This window comes from Mizuhopecten yessoensis, unplaced genomic scaffold (genome assembly GCF_002113885.1).
Source record: "Mizuhopecten yessoensis strain PY_sf001 unplaced genomic scaffold, ASM211388v2 scaffold10811, whole genome shotgun sequence".
Classification (NCBI taxonomy): Eukaryota; Metazoa; Mollusca; class Bivalvia; order Pectinida; family Pectinidae; genus Mizuhopecten; species Mizuhopecten yessoensis.
Window position 1 is genome coordinate 591,720 of NW_018408733.1, and position 19,845 is coordinate 611,564.

The 19,845-nt window shown below is 36.6% G+C and overlaps 1 protein-coding gene across 6 annotated transcripts in view; it reads right to left on the minus strand.

Moving 5' to 3' along the window:
• LOC110462598 (WD repeat-containing protein 49-like) overlaps positions 1–19,845 on the minus strand; it is a 95,276-nt gene that overhangs the window by 43,725 nt on the left and 31,706 nt on the right. For all 6 annotated transcript variants that reach the window (XM_021516611.1, XM_021516614.1, XM_021516613.1 and 3 more), the window contains 14 exons: positions 18,802–18,866; positions 18,330–18,394; positions 17,989–18,148; positions 15,817–15,995; positions 14,674–14,838; positions 13,950–14,065; positions 12,369–12,456; positions 11,219–11,407; positions 10,881–10,979; positions 10,511–10,676; positions 8,035–8,169; positions 4,025–4,176; positions 2,690–2,755; positions 1,942–2,071 (listed from right to left, as the gene is read on the minus strand). In XM_021516611.1, the coding sequence (XP_021372286.1) occupies positions 1,942–2,071; positions 2,690–2,755; positions 4,025–4,176; positions 8,035–8,169; positions 10,511–10,676; positions 10,881–10,979; positions 11,219–11,407; positions 12,369–12,456; positions 13,950–14,065; positions 14,674–14,838; positions 15,817–15,995; positions 17,989–18,148; positions 18,330–18,394; positions 18,802–18,866 (1,775 nt within the window). The remainder of the gene's footprint in view (positions 1–1,941; positions 2,072–2,689; positions 2,756–4,024; positions 4,177–8,034; positions 8,170–10,510; positions 10,677–10,880; positions 10,980–11,218; positions 11,408–12,368; positions 12,457–13,949; positions 14,066–14,673; positions 14,839–15,816; positions 15,996–17,988; positions 18,149–18,329; positions 18,395–18,801; positions 18,867–19,845) is intronic.

Genomic DNA, 19,845 nt, shown 5'->3' on the forward strand with positions numbered 1-19,845 from the left:
GGTCACGTGGGATGGGGGGAAACACAAGTTAACTATTTTAGAAAAACACACAACTATATAAACTATATAGAGAACACTAGAAAATGCACTGCATGCATGCATGACTTCAGAACACATAATATGAAAAGTTTTGTTCCATAAATCGAGCAATCAAGATTTTGGTAAATAGATTTTCTATTTGAAATAAGATTTTTTTTTTATTGATTTATGCATTATAAGCATTAGAAGTCCTAATTATAACCGGACCCTGATTCTCTTTTTTTTTTTTTCATTTTTTATTATCAATTTTTATTACCAATTTGAAAGAAATAAAATCATCAGCTATGACCCAATACAAAAAATAAATACATACTTATCCCTATATCATATGCTCTGATATCTAGTGCACACGTAGAGAACGAGGTATTGCACTCCTGTTCCCTGCTAAACATTTATCATTTAGGGTAACGGCTAAAAAATATACAACTGGTTCACCTGTTGTTAGTATATTGTGACAGAGCGGAATGCTGTGGTGGGTGCCTTCGGCATGGTATTTCTGTTAAAGCACTATAAAGTCGGCATCAGATCCTCGCTATCACAAGGAAGCAAGTACACTAATATACCCTGTCTCTGTCACACATACACACATGCACGCTTACACAACAAACAAGGATGTACGTCCTTAAATGAACTTAGCTGTTAATAGGAAGTTAAACAAAACAACACCAAATCCAATTCAACTCTAGTGCACTACAGTGTTATCTTAAGTTCACTACAGTGTTAACTCAATTCTAATTGACAAAAGTATATATTTGTTTAAACTGAAATTGGTATCTTCATGATATAAAAATCGAAAAGTGAGAGAAATTCTTTTGATTGATGTTTCATAATATGTGGGGTCTCCCTCGGCACCCGTCCTCATATGACACTGTCTGTATCAGTGACGTTAAACCCCAAACAAAATATGCAATTGAACCCAGTCTGTTCAAAACCCTATCAGATAATCGTGGAAAGTTGTTGGCCTTTATTGACCTCGCACAAGACACAAATAATATACTCGTGTATCTGCTTATTTCAGCGATAGGATCAGCATTTTGAAATTTTAATTTCTGAAACAAACTTTACAAATCTTTTTACGCAACAGCACTAGACTGTCATGAAGTCTATTCTTGTACTCGGCATATTTGTAAGTATTGTGCAAATATCAACCGGATTGACCTATGCTATGAATACGTTAAAAAGCATGTGTTTGCTGCATTTTGAGGCGTTTTATAATGTGGAAACTATGTGTTTTACTAGTCAGAAATCTGGGGGAAACACTTCTTTAATAAGTTGCATTTTTCGAAAACCAAATGTCTGTTTAATGTAGTTTATTAAAATTATGTAGGTGTGTTGTGCATGATGAATCCAATATCCACTTTAACTTATATTTTCTTTGTCTTATAGATCTCTCTACATTTGAATATATTTGCAATATTGATTCGATAGCCGCGCCATTCATGTTATCATGTGATCTGCTTTTGCTGTGGTTAGAATGTGTGTAATACATATACATTAACGACTCAATTCAGATCTTCTTTGTAGACAAGAACCCTTTATAATATTTACATCTATATGTTAATTTATTGAAGGCCTTTGCTATGCCACATATCCCACCTATATGTGCACAAACACCGGTACATACACAGGTGTCTGGCTTAAACAAGTGTTTATGTAACAATGTCAGTACGGGAAACATGATAGGATTCCGTACGGCATAGCGAGTATAGGGTACACTAGTCAGCCGCACGCATGAGTGGCCACAAATGCTAATGAAATCAATACAGTGGTATGAGTAGGTGCTGCGTTGGACAACACCGTATACAGTTCGCAGTTTTGAGAGCAAAACCACCCAGACAGTGATCTCCCCTTGTTATCACTCTCTACAACAAGAAAGACAGAAAGAGGACAAGCCTTTCCTACCTAAACAGGTGCTGTCCCAGGTGTTGATCCTATGTGTACCCGGCTCAGTGATGGCACGTTCATCCGGCTCCCACACACTTTCCACCTCTACCTCCAACTCCTCTTCCTCCTCATCCTCTGGCTCCTCCTCCTGGCAAAGGGAGACAACTCTATCATATTATAGTTTGTGGTATTCAAGGATGCTCAATTGATTACAGATAAGTGCTAAATTTAATAAAAAAAATCTTATAAACCTTCTGTAGGTGTAATCAGTTGGGCACCAAATGTAATGGAAGAGGAAAAATTGATACACAGCCGGACTTGGATTCCAACCCAGAACCTACTGAACTCTAGATGAGCGCTCTTCCAATTGAGCTACCAGGTCACTGGCTATTGAACATGGAATATAAGCTCTTGGGAGCTATTATTGTGAAAGAAAAAGCAACCCAGTCCAGCCCTGCTCAGTACTCATAAAATTATTTGAGGCATATTTTCATTTGGCAGCAGAATATTACCATAGCACATTAAAATTTCATGTTACAGACTATTTTACAAATAGGTCAACTGCCAAATGTAGATGAATAAAATGAAAATTAGATTAAATATTTTTTCATGTTAAACTTCTTTTAACCAATAGCCTATGAGACCAAAACTACAACAAATAAAACAAATTTGATTAAGCACTTATTAGGTTACACTTATTTTTACCAATAGTCTAAAAGACCTAAACTCAATACATTGTATGTAAAACAGAGTTATGTCCCCTTACACTATTGCCTTCCTCGTCTTCTAGCTCCTCTGCTGGGTCGTATGTCTCAATCTTCCAGTGCTCCTCCTGTTTCCATGGGAACAAAATAGAAATATACATATTGGTTGTAAATAATAATTCTATATTTTATTAATAAAATCATTAAATAAAAAAATATTCGAGCATGAAATTTTTGTTTTTAACCCTTTCACCACTGAAGACCTTAATGGACTCATCCATATCAATGCATGGTAGAGCCTACTACAGTTTCAAAGGGGTGAAAGGGTTAACTCTGATCATTCACCTATAAAGTCACATCTGATCTCTTCCAGTTCAAAGGTTGAAATAGTTTAATTTGAAATTTCAGGGGTGAATGAGTTAATTTTCATAACTTATTAATAAAATAATGCAAATTCTTTTCTTAAGTCAAACTTGAGATTTACTCTTTTATTCCTTTGAACACCAAAACCCAATCAAACATAAAAAAAAGAAAATAAACGACAAAGATTATTTACTTAATAACAGGGGTAGACAATTCCACTAGCCCAACACCTGGGGCTAGTAGATTTGATGTGCATGGGTCTGCTGAAAATTTCAATACCCACTATGAAATTAATAATAGGCCAGGCTAGTAAAAGTTCTAAAAATCTGCCTGGAAGCCAGTATTCTAATCTAATCCTGAAATTGGACATTCCTGATTTATATATCTTCAAAGAATATGGATAATCTGTTTATCAGAGGTCACTTGAATTTCAAGCATCACTTCTTGAATATTCACGATTTTTACACTCACTGCACCCCTGGAACATGTCATGACAAAATTGAAGGCCCAGTGTGCACCACCTTGTAGATGAGACGAGAAAAATAGTTTGACCCTTTGATGTTCATCAAAAGAATCTCACAGCTGCACAACGGTAAAATCGACTGGCTTTCAAGTCGGTGTTGCTCCTCTGTAATCTTCAAGGGACAGGTATTCCGTCTTTGCGTATTGCAGAGTTATCTTATCTTGTGAGCAGGTATTGATTGTTACGTCATTGGTTTGTGAGAGTAACGTCATCAATTTTTGAGAAAACGACGTAATTTTCTCACACAAGCCAATGACGTAACAATCAATACCTGCTCCCAAGAGAAGATAACTCTGCAATATGCAAAGGCGGAATAAGCCTTATAGCGATTGGTCAGGTTTCTCCACCTGAGACCAGTCAAATAGCTTAGCAGTGCACTTTCAATGTTGTTATGACATATTCCAGGTGTGCACAGAGCGTAGGTGAGAATATAACCTAGCTCTGGATCAAAACGCTGAATCAACAAAGTATAGACAGATTTATTGCTCTATGCTAGATGACCGTGACCTACCTGTCCGAAGACACCAATCTTGTTGCCGCGGACGTCAAACACAGCCACGCTACAGTCGGACGATGCTGTGATGATGAGGCTGCGCTCGTTTCTCTCGCACATGTCAATAGAGTTTATCATGTCTGTATGTGCCTGGTACTGACATTTCATCGCTAAAAACAAACAACAAAACTTAAGCTTTAGGAGCTTAACAACAATCATGTACCATATGTGTTGAATCATGTCATGTAAAAAAAATGAAAATGAATAAAAAAAAATAATCTTTTTTTTCTTTTTTTTAATAATAATAATACAAATATCAAGAGTATAAAGGCATTCCTTTCAACAGTAATTAGAGAATGTGAAATTTGCAAATTGTGTATGAATATATCTGCAGTGGAATCATTAACAAAATAAACAATAAAGATATGGGAAAATACCCAACAAAATATTAACGTAACACACTCAAAAACAAAGTAAGAACTAGGGACGTAACGCTAAATCATGGACGATACATTGCGATATAATAATTATGATACGATACGCAATATTTTTGGGAGGTCATGATACACCTACAGACCCTGGACCGTTTTTCTTTACCAAAAGTGCGTTGCGTTTGTGTCACATTTCCGTCGCGTTGCGTTTGGGTTGCGTTTGCGTTGACCGTTTGTTGTGTGTTTTAACTTTAGCGTTGAATGTGCGTTTTGCTGGTTATGTAAGAAAACGATCGATGTGCAGGTTATTTGAAGAATATGTGAGTGCTGATTGTTTTTTATATAAAAAATAGTTATATGGATAATAAAGTTTGCAAATTAAAAACAAAATAAATATACAAATAAAATAGATAAATACGTGAAATAATCGGTCGGAAGTTTAGCAATGACTTATATTTATGTGCTGATTGATGGGTGCATGTCTATACACTTACCTGAATTGGCCAGTAAAATTTTTAGAAGAAAGTAATTGAGTAATTGGTTATTTGTATATTTTAAATATTTAATTTCCATTCTTATATCATTCTGTTCATATGAATACATGAATCAAATTACACTAAATCTACTAATACTTCCATCACCGATGGGCTGATGGTTTCGTAATGACACCAGGGTAGTCTGGATTGAAGATATATAATTAGTGCGTCTAAACGGCGAGTTTCATTTTATAAAATATTTGTAGTTTTATCTCTATGTGTATGGTTTTTCCTTAATTTTATTGTCTATATTGTGGGTTTTATTTACGTCCAGGTCAAATTATGTAAGTCCTGTCACGGAATTAGATTGTTATCAAAGTCTGTGGTCCTGTGCTCGACACGCAATATGTATTGGGGGTGCTGCCTGCGAGGTTCGAGAGGTACAAGGCCCCTGCCAACATTGACAATAAATTGACTTTGATTACGCCGTTGAAAATCATTGAGACCTAGCAATTTTACTAGTTGTGTATTCGGTATTTCTTTAAGCTGCATTAAGAAGACACATTATTATTAATTTTTAATATTTAATAAAATGGTGATGAGTATTCAAACAAGTATTTAAAATATTGAAAAGACTAATAAAGAACGTGTTTATGGTTAAATCATGAATGGCAAAAACCGCCACGTATGAAAATAAGCTGCTCGGCTCTCGCCAAGAGCGGCTTAAAAATATCAATAAATAATTAAATTGAATAAATAAAACAAATTAATTAATTAATTAATTCAAATGAAATAAAAAAAATGAAATTAAATAAATAAAACAAATTAATTAATAAATCAATAAAATGAAATAATTTTTTGGAATAAATTAAATGAACATAATAACTTAAATAAAATAACAAAATAAATGCAGGAGGGTATAGATGGTAAATTCAGGTTACAATTGTAGGTGATGTAGAAGGATGTAGGTCGTAAAGTAAGTATAGGTGATGTAGGAGGGTATAGGTGATATAGGATGTAAATGTTATGTACATATGCAGGAGGGTATAGGTGGTATAGGAAGTAAATGTTATGTACATATGTAGGAGGGTATAGGTGATATAGGAAGTAAATGCTATGTACATATGTAGGAGGGTATAGGTGATATAGGAAGTAAATGTTATGTACATATGCAGGAGGGTATAGGTGATTTAGGATGTAAATGTTATGTACATATGTAGGAGGGTATAGGTGGTATAGGAAGTATAGTTGATGTAGGGGGATATAGGTGGATATAGTTAATAAAGCTGATGTAGGAGGGTATAAGTGGTATAGGAAGTATATGGTGGTATAAGAAGTATAGATGACGTATGAGGGTATAGGTGGGTTAGGAAGTATAGGTGATGTAGGAAGGTATAGGTGGCATAGGAAGTTAAGGTGACATATGAAGGTATAGAAAGTAAAGGTGACGTATCAAGGTATAGAAAGTAAAGGTGACGTAGGAAGGTATAGAAAGTAAAGGTGATGTAGCAGAGTATAGTTGGTGTAAGAGGGTATAGATGATGTAGGAGGGTACATGTGGTGTAGGAGGGTATAGGTGGTATAGGTCGTATAGGTGATGTAGGAGGGTATAGGTGGTGTAGGACGTATAGGTGATGTAGGAGGGTATAAGTGGTATAGGAAGTATATGGTGGTATAAGAAGTATAGATGACATATGAGGGTATAGGTGGGTTAGGATGTATAGGTGATGTAGGAGGGTAGATGTGGCGTAAGAGGGTATAGATGATGTAGGAGGGTACATGTGGTATAATAACTAAAGGTGGTGTAGGAGGATATAGTTATTTAAGGTGATGTAGAAGGGTATAGTTATTTAAGGTGATGTAGAAGGGTATAGTTATTTAAGGTAATGTAGGAGGGTATAGGTGGTATAGGACGTATAGGTGATGTAGGGGGGTATAGGTGCTATAGGAAGTAAAGGTGAAGTAGAAGGGTTATGGTGGTATAGTAGGTAAAGGTGATGTAGAACGGTATAGGTTGTATAGGAAGTATGAGTGATGTAAGAGGGTATAGGCGTGTGAGAGGGTATAGATAATGTAGGATGGTATAGGTGGTATATGACGTATAGGTGATGTAGGAAGACATAGTTATTTAAGGTGATGTAGGAGGGTATAGGTGGTATAGGACGTATAGGTGATGTAAGAAGGTATATGTGGAATAGGAAGTAAATGTGATGTAGGAGGGCAAATGGGGTATAGGAAGTAAAGATGATGAAGGAGGGCAAAGAGGGTATAGAACGTGTATAGGTGATGTAGGCCTTGGCTGGAGTAGGACTTACGCAGACTTGACTGGAGTATGACTTACGGGGACTTGACTGGAGTAGGACTTACGGGGACTTGACTGCAGTATGACTTACGCAGACTTGACTGGAGTAGGACTTACACGGACTTGACTGGAGTAGGACTTACGCGGATTTGACTGGAGTAGGACTTACGCAGACTTGACTGGAGTATGTCTTACGCAGACTTGACTGGAGTATGACTTACGCGGACTTGACTGGAGTATGACTTACACGGACTTGACTGGAGTAGGACGTACGCAGACTTGACTGGAGTAGGACTTACACGGACGTGACTGGAGTAGGACTTACGGGGACTTGACTGGATTAGGACCTACGCAGCCTTGACTGGAGTAGGACTTACGTAGACTTGACTGGAGTAGGACTTACGCCGACTTGACTGGAGTAGGACTTACGCGGACTTGACTGGAGTAGGACCTACGCAGCCTTGACTGGACTAGGACTTACATGGACTTGACTGGACTAGGACTTACGCGGACTTGACTGGAGTAGGACTTACGCGGACTTGACTGGAGCAGGACTTACGCAGACTTGACTGGAGTATGACTTACACGGACTTGACTGGAGTAGGACTTCCGCGGACTTGACTGGAGTAGGACTTACACAGACTTGACTGGAGTAGGACTTACGCGGACTTGACTGGAGTAGGACTTACGCAGACTTGACTGGAGTATGACTTACGTGGACTTGACTGGAGTATGACTTACGCAGACTTGACTGGAGTAGGACTTACGCGGACTTGACTTGAGTATGACTTACGCGGACTTGACTTGAGTATGACTTACGCGGACTTGACTTGAGTATGACGTCAGTTTGGCTATGCATGCAGTACTCTGTGATCTCCCAGACCTTGATGAGTCCATCAGCATCACCCGTTACCAACCACTGGTTCAGTTTGTCCGTCGCCATGATTATGCTTCCTAAGCAACATGAAAAAAAGACATATTGTGATGAATTTCGTAACAAAACAACCTCCAAATATGTTGAAATATCTTTTAATTAACTTCAATCCCTTCTGAAGTAATTTATAAAATGCTCCTGGTTCGTTGAAAAATCTGAGGTGCATTTTTTAATTTTAGGTTCCTTTCTAAATTAGTTTTTATTTCTTTCGTATGAATGAAATGAAACTATATGTCATACTAAAATGAAGCATGATCTTTTCCCCCCTTTATCATGGTTGATTGATTTGTGTAGAAATTATTTTGGGGATATGGCATGTTGTTGGTCCCCAAAGAATGAATTTCACAGTCATATCATATAGCTCAACGGCATAATCAAAATCATCTTTAAAATATGCCAGTCACAAATACTTAATTTTTCCAGCTCAACACAAATATGTCTTGATACTGACTGTATAACATGAAGTATTCGTTGATTTTTCGTGGAGGCTACGAACCCACGAAAATAAATACAACAAATTTAATCGATAAACTTGACCACTCTTTATTTGTTTATATGGGGAATCTACGAAACGATCTAAATTGCTTCAGGCCACAAAAGAAAATACACAGGAACATTTCATGTTATACGCTAGCTGGAAAAAACCTATCAAGATCAGGTATCGAGCGAAATTATCAAACAATTTTTAAAATATTTTTCTTTGGTAAGAAGATAAAGGTCAATTAAGGTAATAGGATTGTGTCGCCATTTCTCAGTAGAATTTATTCAAATTTTGTAGTTATATTGCTTTGAAGTAAAGAAAATTTTCTGCCACAAAAAAAATATAGGTTGTCAGAATTTTAAGGATTTTAAATGGAAATTTATGTAAAAAGGATTGAATTTTGAAAAAAGACCTGAAACACATTTTTTTTTTTGCAAAATAATGTCAATAAAAATGATACTAACATAGATTAGTATTGCATTAATGTAAATGAATTTCATAAATGCTGAAATTGTGTAAAATTAATCATCTATAAACGATTAAAAATTGTATTTTATAATAAAACCATATACACATAGTAACTGCATGCAATGAGTTATCATTCTTGGAAAACTTCACAGTAGTGAAATAGGTAGTCAGTTTCCTGAAGTACAGAAAAATGGACACATGTGAAACATTGTTAAAAAAAAAACTGAATTAATGCCTGGATTCATTTGCAATACTTTAATATTGAAAAAACACACTGTTCTGTCAATAATAAGCATACAATATTCATCAGTTTAATATTAAACATTAGAATATGCGGAAATTGTGATACTGTCTCCCTACATTGGATTTTCAACTAGGGATGTACTTCCTACTTCCGTTTAGCAATACACTCCTATGACCTTAATTGTGGTCTGAGGTCATGTGCTTGAGCAGCCATTAATGTTTCATAAAAACCTTCGATCCAAGTTATTGAGTTTCCTGTTACATCTGTTGATATTGCACTTACAGTCTATATGAATGAAACAGATTTGCAGGCAAACAGAATGGTGCTGGGTACTGCACTGGCATTTGGATCATTTTAATTCCATAGGAAATTAACTCATTTACCCCTGATTTTTTTTGATTTTTTTTATATATATTTTTTTTTTTTTGAATTTTTTCAACAGTACATTAAACATAACACATCATATTTTAGTCTCACATTCTTAATTTTCGCACAAGTTTTTTGTTTGTCTTGACATTTTTTTAACATTCTTATATTATTACATCGATTTGGGTACCAATGTAGAAAAACAATTATTTTCTTTGTAAGTTTGAAACAAGATACATAGAATAATATTGTATGCATTGTAGTTGAGAAGCAAACAAATACAAAAAAAAGAAAAAAAAACAACAGTTTGGCTATTTTCACATGTTGAAACCAGGATATTAGGTGTTATGTACCATTGTATTGTTTTAGAAGAAGATTTAGGAAAGAAAAGAGTAATGAAAAGAGAGAGAGGGACAAGAAAGAAAAAGAAATTTCTTAATGAACTATTCCAACCTTTGAATTGGAGGAGTTCAAATGTGTCTTCAGGGGTGAATGAGTTAAAATATACCTCAATAAAATTCTGTTTAAGTGTATGCATCGTATATATGCATGTTTCGTCAATGAATAGAACAGCCATCGACCGCGGAGGGTCAGTGGTACCTAATGTTAAAAATGATGACGTCATCATGTATACCATGGCATAATACAGTCTATATGAATGTCATGTACATTTAGTAGGTTATGTTTGGGCAGCAACGCTAGTTGAGTGGTAAAAAGAACATTTCATTTTGTGTCCAAAAAAAAATCACACAATTCAAAAAGCTGTTTCAGTGTGACTTCAAGCTTTTTTCAGTCGGCTTACCATTTGTGTGCGCTTGAAACTCGGCAGCCAAAGAACTTGTCGAAGTGTTCCAGAACCGAACCATTCCGCTACCACCACAAGACATGAGGTTGGCGCTACCTCCCCCAGAATTCGTTTTTCTGCTTTCCAAGAAAATCAGTCGAGAAACAGCAAATCCAAACTCCTTCTGTAAAATTGGGGGGAAAAAAAAGGAAATTCTTTTGAAGATATCAAAGAAACATGAAGTGTTTAATTTGTTTTAAATGGTCGTGTCAAAATATGATACATTCCTGTTTCTATAAATAGATAAATTGACATTTTTTCATCATGCTTCTAACAGTTTTGTGAGGAAAAAAATTAAGTAAACTTTAAACGCAAACAATCATTTTACCTGCTCTTCCTTTGTTCCACCATTTGTTGTAGATTTTGGACGAGAGTTGGGGCGAGATCTTGGACGAGACTCGGCATCCGTCTCCGATACTCTTGCAACCTGGATTTAGTAAACAAATCTTTACAGACGTACATTCTATTATTAGCAACACAACAAAGTACTAGTAGAATTTTTTTTATAACCATCTGTTATAAACATTACCGATATTTTTATTTTTTTTATAAGAATCTGAATGCAAATGGGATCAGTGTCGTTTTAATGCTTCTCTTTGTACCAATGACATAATGTTAGACCATCATAAGAGGCAAACATTCAGGTGACATCTCGTTTAGACTCACATCACGATTTGTTGTAGACACGATGGACTTGGTGCGAGATTTAAGCATCTTCCGGCGAGACCGTTGACTGAGGTGGCGAGAGGCCTGCTCCGAGTTTGTATTCCACACGACAATCTCTCCATCGTACGATCCGGTTACCATGGTGTTAGGAGCCGTGAAGGCACAGCAGAGGATGTCCTCAGGGTGTTCCTAAGCAACAAATCAAATATCATCAATAAGATTCATCAGTTTGGAAATATGTAATATCAAAGTTTTACTATATGCACAAACAATGTAATGTATTCGTGTTGCAACATTCAAAGACCAACTGGTCCATATATTTGGTGAAGTTTACCTTGCAAGTGCAATGACCAATCAGGTTGTAATATGCAAATTAGATACATTTGCATATGTTAATTTTGCTTATTATCCAAATTAGCATTAATTTCCCGTACACTTATTTGTATCTGCTAAAAGAGGCTGATTAATAGCTGCATTTAAAGGAAATTATTGCAAGCAAGCAATTTTTTTAGCAGACAGGATTAACGAGATTGACAGAACGACAGACAGACAGATAGACCGAAGAATAGCATACCAAAGTAAGATCTGCAAAATACAGGCATATAGAATTTCAATTCTTTATTAAATTAATTACACTTTACTCAAATAGTGATCAAGCTTATTTTTAAACAGCAATTTTGTTCTTATGTAACAGGGAAAGAGTAGTGTGCTTCACCGGGAATCGAACCTGTGATCTCAGACTTCCTTATCGGATACTCTATTACCGAGCTAAAGGGAAAATCCCTCTATCGTAAAGCTAGAAGGTGCCTGTAATCCTATGTGCAATTAAAATCTGTCACACTATGACTTTCCCCTCCTTTTATATGTGTTTGCCCTCGAACACAACAACAGTTAACCCAGGTTCTAACTCCCTGTCACCACATGTACAGGGAAGGTCTTGGACACCATTTTTAATAGGAAAGAGAGTAGTGTGCTTCAAACGGGGATCAAACCCATGATCCCAGACCTCTTAGATGAACGCTCTACCACTGAGCTAAAGGGAAATTCCCTCTAGCTTGAAGCTAGAAGGCGACCGTAATCCTATGTACAATTGAAATCTGCAGCACTCCTAAATTTATTTTTGAAATAAAAAAAAACCTTGAATACTGACCTGTCCACCTTTCCACTCGGAGGGAGTGACCTGTGCAAACAAGGCACCAGTGTCTCGTAGGGCTGAGTCTCGGAATATCGTCACATATCTGGAACATAAACAACATTAAACATCACATGATCAAATCCAGGAAGCTGACTGGACAACTTTATGTGTTAAGTTGAAGGTGTTCTGTACCATAGATTCAGCTTAAATGAACATATTCTTGACTTTTAGATTCAAATTGTTGACTATAAGATTCAAATTGTTGACTATTAGATTCAAATTGTTGACTATAAGATTCAAATTGTTAACTATTAGATTCAAATCATTGACTATTAGATTCAAATCGTTGACTATTAGATTCAAATCATTGACTATTAGATTCAAATCGTTGACTATTAGATTCAAATCGTTGACTATTAGATTCAAATTGTTGACTATTAGATTCAAATCATTGACTATTAGATTCAAATCGTTGACTATTGGAATTGTACAGAGAGATTGTAGACATCACACGATCAATCTCCATTACAGAGTTAGACAATATACAAGATGACGCCATTACCGTTTTGGGCAGTTAGTTCAACAACAATAACTTAACTCATTCACCCCTAAAGACACATTAGAACTCTTCCAATTCAAAGGTTGGAATAGTTCATTATGAAATTTCAGGGGTGAATGAGTTAATTTAGAAATATCATTGATGAGTGGTTTTTTTACTCTTGGCCAGGAACAATTGATAAATTGATGAAGAATTGATGACATGTTTGAAAATACAGAAGAATCTATAATTAGACATTTGAAAGGTACACAAGCACTGATGACATGTTTGAAAAATTAGCAATAATTGATGATATATTTGAAAGGCACACAAGAACTGATTACTCATTTGACAGAAACACAAGAAATGATTACTCATTTGACAGAAACACAAGCACTGATTACTCATTTGACAGAAACACAAGAACTGATTACTCATTTGACAGAAACACATGTGTTAATACCAATCAGGTAAAATTTATTTGGAGATAAATTCTAACTAGTGTTGGGAATCAGATGAGATATTATAATCGATTATCGGAAGACTTGTCAAAACTTTGGTAAATACATTGTGTAATGTTTAGAAAAATACGAAACTACAGTATGCAATCATCTTTACCTAATAGCGAGAGAAGATATTTCCGCCTACACCCGACACTTCAAACAATATGCTGGGCGAAGAAAAATCTTCGGATACATTGCAGTTTTAAATAAATTTAGCATATTTAAGCAGTTTTCGATTAATAGATATTGTAATCGAGCACTTACTTTTTCACCAATATCGATCGACTTTCAACTTTTTTCAATTATTTGAACACCACTAATTCTAACAACACAAATTGCACGTACAGTATATATATTTTTACACCTGTCAGTTGTTATATACTTTCATGCTAATTAACATACCTGACCCAGCCCACCACCTGTCAGTTGTTACTTTCATGCTAATTAACATACCTGGCCCAGCCCACCACCTGTCAGTTGTTACTTTCATGCTAATTAACATACCTGGCCCATCCCACCACCTGTCAGTTGTTACTTTCATGCTAATTTACATACCTGGCCCAGCCCACCACGACGATGCTGCGTTTGAGGTTGAGCACCTGCCCCACGTCTGCTGGTTGTCCGCCTGCACACTCCAGCGAATGAGAATTGTGGCCATTGAAATCCCACATCTGTCAAAATGGGAGACATTTTAAATTCCTCTCCTTCAAAATCACTATCAAAATCACTATCAATATCACTATCAAAATCAGTATCAAAATCAATCAAAATCACTATCAAAATCACTCAAAATCACTATCAATATACATTGCTCGTTTTTTGTGTGTAAACTATATGACCGAAACAAATGACCTAATGACACAATAGAATTCAGTTACCATACTACGTTGTAATTATGTACCAAATCTTTTGAAGGGTTCATGAAATATCTCACATAAGCTTTTAACTACAGATACATGAACAAACAGACAGACAAACACACTAAAAAAGTTACTACATACATCAATAATTTGGGGGGGGGGTTAATAAGAAACGGTATGTTCTACAAAATAATTATTCAATCATTTAACAATATTTAGACATCATTCCTATGAAGAAACTGACAGACGGACACACACACATTGATGATGCAACTACATATATTGCATACCGGGGTAAGTAGGGGGTAATTAAAAAAAAAGTTTATTCTGCAAAAAAATAATTTGATAATTAAAAATAATTTTAAATCGCTACTAGCTGACCAAAGTTCTATTTGTTTAGGTAAAATGTCGGTATTTACCTTGACAGTTCCGTCTGTGCTACCTGTAAACAGCTTTGTGCCTGTTGGATCCTGAGACAGACATGTGACCTCTGCGTTGCCATGGGCACTGCTGAACTGTTTGACCTTTTGACCTGTGTCAATCATCCAGATGATGAGAGTTCCTGATTGGCAAACACTGACCACCTTAAAAAAAGAAATTAAAAAAAAAAATGACTCCAAAGTATTTCTTTTAGTCTTTTGTATGTTTGAGCGATTCTCCTTTTCATGAACAATGAAGAGTATTACGAATATATACGTTAGAACTAAATTCTTTTCAGAATTCTTTTTTCTAACTGTTTCATACAATCTATGGCACCATGCTGGTACTTGAGTTAAAGAACAAATATGATTTTTTTATAACTTCTATTTCAGCTTCCACTAACAACCATCAAAAACACAAAAATATAATTATATTAAGAGAAAGTGAGTGTACATATATTGTATATCATTTATTTTTTGTGAGCATCTTATTTTCACTTTATATAAGAAGATGAAATCACCAAAAAAACGTAATATGTAACTTTTGATCACAAAAAAACAACAACATTAACATGAAGATGAAAAAAATAAAATAAGAAAAAAAAAACTTTTTTTACTAAACTTAATAAAATCTGAATTATTCATAAATAACCTGTCTTGATAACATTTACATCAAAATATAGATACAAATACATTTATTTTCATATAATTTTTGCAATTGATCAAACATTCAACCACCCATAAATGTGATAACAGATAATTCAAAGTTTAATGTCTCCTAAATTGAACATATTGGCCTGTCCCTAAATTTCGAAATTTAAAGTAAAATCTGCTTCTTCAGTATATCTCAACTATGTGATATTTTGTTTCGTAAACTTTGCGCTATTAAATAGATATTATATAATCATATAATTTATACAAAAAACTCTGCCAAAGTCAAAACAAAGTTCCTTACTTAAAGATTTTGTGCTTTATTTCATTAATTTAGTTCAATAAGGTAGGGCTTTTGCCGTGAAAAACGTCGCGAATAAAACCTCAAGGTTATTTTAACCGCTATTCTCTTAAAATCATTGTGAAACTCATAGCTTGGTCTCCAAGAATTCTGGCATGTATGACAGATGTACGATTCCCACAGAGCCGTACCTGATTGTAAGTGGTGTTATAGATGGCGCTGATCACTGGTTTGTCATGTGACATGATGCGATCCCGAATCTCCGCCTTCATTTCCATCATGGTGAGTTGGTAGTTAAATGTGATGAGTAAGCGATTCTTCTCTAGCCCGCTTCTCTCCCTTTGCTCGTCAAAATACAGACAGCTATAGACTGTGGAAAAGAATTGATAAATTCAATGTATAGAATTGTCCTCTTTCAGTTGTGTGTTAAGTCCGAAAAATAAAATAACACTGCAGACTTAATTATAACTCGCTCAGCCGTATTCAAAATCTTTCACAGAAATTAATGAGCCAATCAGGTGAGAGTTTGACAGTGCTTGTACTGACTCATCCCTTCCTAGGCCTATTGTTATAAAAAATGGGACTCAAGTCAAACACAATAGATTAGTTACCAGTTGTTTGCTGGATCTTGTGGCTCGGAATAATGCTTTTTTAAAAACATACTGAATTTAGGGATATAGCAAGTTTATAGCTCCCTCGGAAAAGACAGAGAAGAAGAAACTTGCTATATCCCTCAAGCTAAAGCAAAAGCTGTATTCCATAGAATCTCAAGAGGAAACTCATGATGAAATATATAGTGTATTGTGACTTGCTTAGTTACAAAGCAAACTTGAAGAAACTTTCCCAACTGCCGACCTGCAGGCCCCTTAGGGGACAATCTAGCTCTACCTACCTTCAGGTCCCTTAGAGGACAATCTAACTTAACCTACCTGCAGGCCCCTTAGAGGACAATCTAACTTAACCTACCTGCAGGCCCCTTAGAAGACAATCTAGTCTACCTACCTTCAGACCCCTTAGGGGACAATCTAGCTCTTCCTACCCTCAGGCCCCTTAGCACAACAATCTAGCTCTACCTACCCTCAGGACCCTTTTGTGACAATCTAACTTTACTTACCTGCAGGCCCATTAGAAGACAATCTAGTCTACCTACCGTCAGGCCCCTTAGGGGACAATCTAGCTCTGCCTACCCTCAGGTCCCCTTGGAGACAATCTAACTTTACTTACCTGCAGGCCCCTTAGAAGACAATCTAGTTTACCTACCTTCAGACCCCTTAGTGGACAATCTAGCTCTACCTACCCTCAGGCCCCTTAGCACAACAATCTATTTCTACCTACCCTCAGGTCCCTTTGGGGACAATCTAACTGTACTTACCTGCAGGCCCCTTTGGGGACAATCTAGCTTTACCTACCCTCAGGTCCCTTTGGGGACAATCTAACTTTACTTACCTGCAGGCCCCTTAGAAGACAATCTAGCTCTACCCATCTGCAGGCCCCTTAGGGGACAATCGAGCTGTACCTACCTTCAGGCCCCTTAGGGGACAATCAAGCTCTACCTACCTGCAGGCCCCTTAGGGGACAATCTAGCTCTGCCTACCCACAGGCCCCTAAGGGAACAATCTAGCTCTGCATACCCACATGGCCGTTAGGGAACAATCTAGCTCTGCCTACCGACAGGCCCCTTAGGGAACAATCTAGCTCTACCTACTACCCACAGGCCCCTTAGGGAACAATCTAGCTCTACCTACCCACAGGCCCTTTAGGGGACAATCTAGCTCTACCTACCCTCAGGCCCCTTAGGGGACAATCTAGCTCTACCTAATCTCAGGCCCCTTAGGGAACAATCTAGCTCTGCCTACCCACATACCCCTTAGGGAACAATCTAGCTCTGTACCTACCCACAGGCCCCTTAGGGAACAATCTAGCTCTACCTACCCACAGGCCCCTTAGGGAACAATCTAGCTCTACCTACCCACAGGCCCCTTAGGGGACAATCTAGCTCTACCTACCCTCAGGCCCCTTAGAGGACAATCTAGCTCTGCCTACCCACATACCCCTTAGGGAACAATCTAGCTCTGCCTACCCTCAGGCCCCTTAGGGGACAATCTAGTTCTACCTACCCTCAGGCCCCTTAGGCGACAATCTAGCTCTGTACCTACCTTCAGACCCCTTAGAGAAGAATCTATCTCTGTACCTACCCACAGGCCCCTTAGGGGACAATCCAGCTGTACCTACCCTCAGGCCCCTTGGGGACAATCAAGCTCTACCTTCCTTAGGGCCCCTTAGGGAATAATCTAGCTATATCTGCCTTCAGGCCCCTTAGGGAACATTCCCTACCTTCATGCCCCTCAGGGAACACTACTTACCTTCAGGCCCCTTAGGGAACATTCCAGCCAATCTCTGGATACACACTTGGAGCTGAACGTCCCAGATCCTCAGAACCTTGTCCTTAGAGAAACTTATCAGCTGTGCACGGCTCTTCATGAAATGCACCTGTATTACACTGGCCATGTGACCTCTCAGCACCTGTAGCAAAAAGTCATATGTTGATGATGATGATGAGGATAAGGATGATACCGACGATGCTTGTCAATGTGTATAAATGATGATGATTGAGAAATGCGTGCTTCTGTCTATGTTTGATAATTCAATTACATCTTAGGCTTTACAGGTCAAAGTTCAAATGACTTGTAATTTAAATACTGACCCCGTTTGGTTTGGAGACGACGTAAGGATTCCACAAGCAGACGTGATGATTGACACCAGCTGTGGCTAAAACAGAAAGTCATACTCACGATTAAACTTCAAACCTGATAGTTCTATGCCATATATAAGGATCCCCGTACCACACACAAAAACTACAACTAAAGTCTTGGGAACTGTTTTTTGGTTGTACAATCATTGTTTCAACATTAGTTTTGACAGAAGGGAATGCAAACCCTAGACTAGTTTAAATCGATAGGCATAACTCTAACCAATCGTGCTACCTGGTTAACCCTTTCACCCCTATGTTACTTCAGTAGACTCTGCCATGCATTGATATATATATATATATGGATGAGTCAATTATGGTGTACAGTGGTGAAAGGGTTATTTGATAATATTTTTTTTTAAACATTTCAAATTAAATATTTCTGTAAATTTAACAATACCCTGGTATATTGAACAGAACTACTTACCTATGAGGTTAAGAGTCTGATTGTAATCAAATGCATTGATTCCCTGGGGTATGTGAAACTCCGACCTAAAAAACACAAATAAACAGGGTTATTCAATTTCAAATTCAATTCTTTTTCTGAATACATGTTCTGCATAAGTACCACGTGAAGATTTAACTCATTCATCCCTGATATTTCGTAATGAACTAATCCAACCTTTATAACAGACCCAAGACAAACAACAGGAATATGACACTAACAGGAATATGACACTAACAGGAATGTAATATTAAGAGGAATATGACACTAACAGAAATATGATATAAACAGGAATATGATATAAACAGGAATATGATATTAAGAGGAATATGACACTAACCGGAATATGACTCTTACAGGAATATGACTTTAACAATAATATGATGTTAACAGGAATATGACACTAACAGGAGTAAGACTCTTACAGGAATATGACACTAACAGGAAAAGGACTCTTACAGGAATATGACACTAACAGACCCAAGACAAACAACAGAATTATGACACAAACAGGAATGTTATATTAACAGGAATATGACACTAACAGGAATATGATATAAACANTTAACAGGAATATGACACCAACAGGAATATGACTTTTACAGGAATATGACTTTAACAAGAATATGATGTTAACAAGAATATGATGTTAACAGTAATATGACACTAACAGGAGTATGACTCTTACAGGAATATGACTATTACAGGAGTATGACTATTACAGGAGCATGACTATTACAGGAATATGACAATATTAGGAATATGACATTAACATGAATATGACAATATTAGGAATATGACATTAACATGAATATGACAATATTAGGAATATGACTTTAACAGGAATATGACATTAACAGGTATATGACATTAATAGAAATATGACACTAACAGGAATATGACTTTTACAGGAATATGACTTTAACAAGAATATGATGTTAACAGGAATATGACACCAACAGGAATATGACTTTTACAGGAATATGACTTTAACAAAAATATGATGTTAACAAGAATATGATGTTA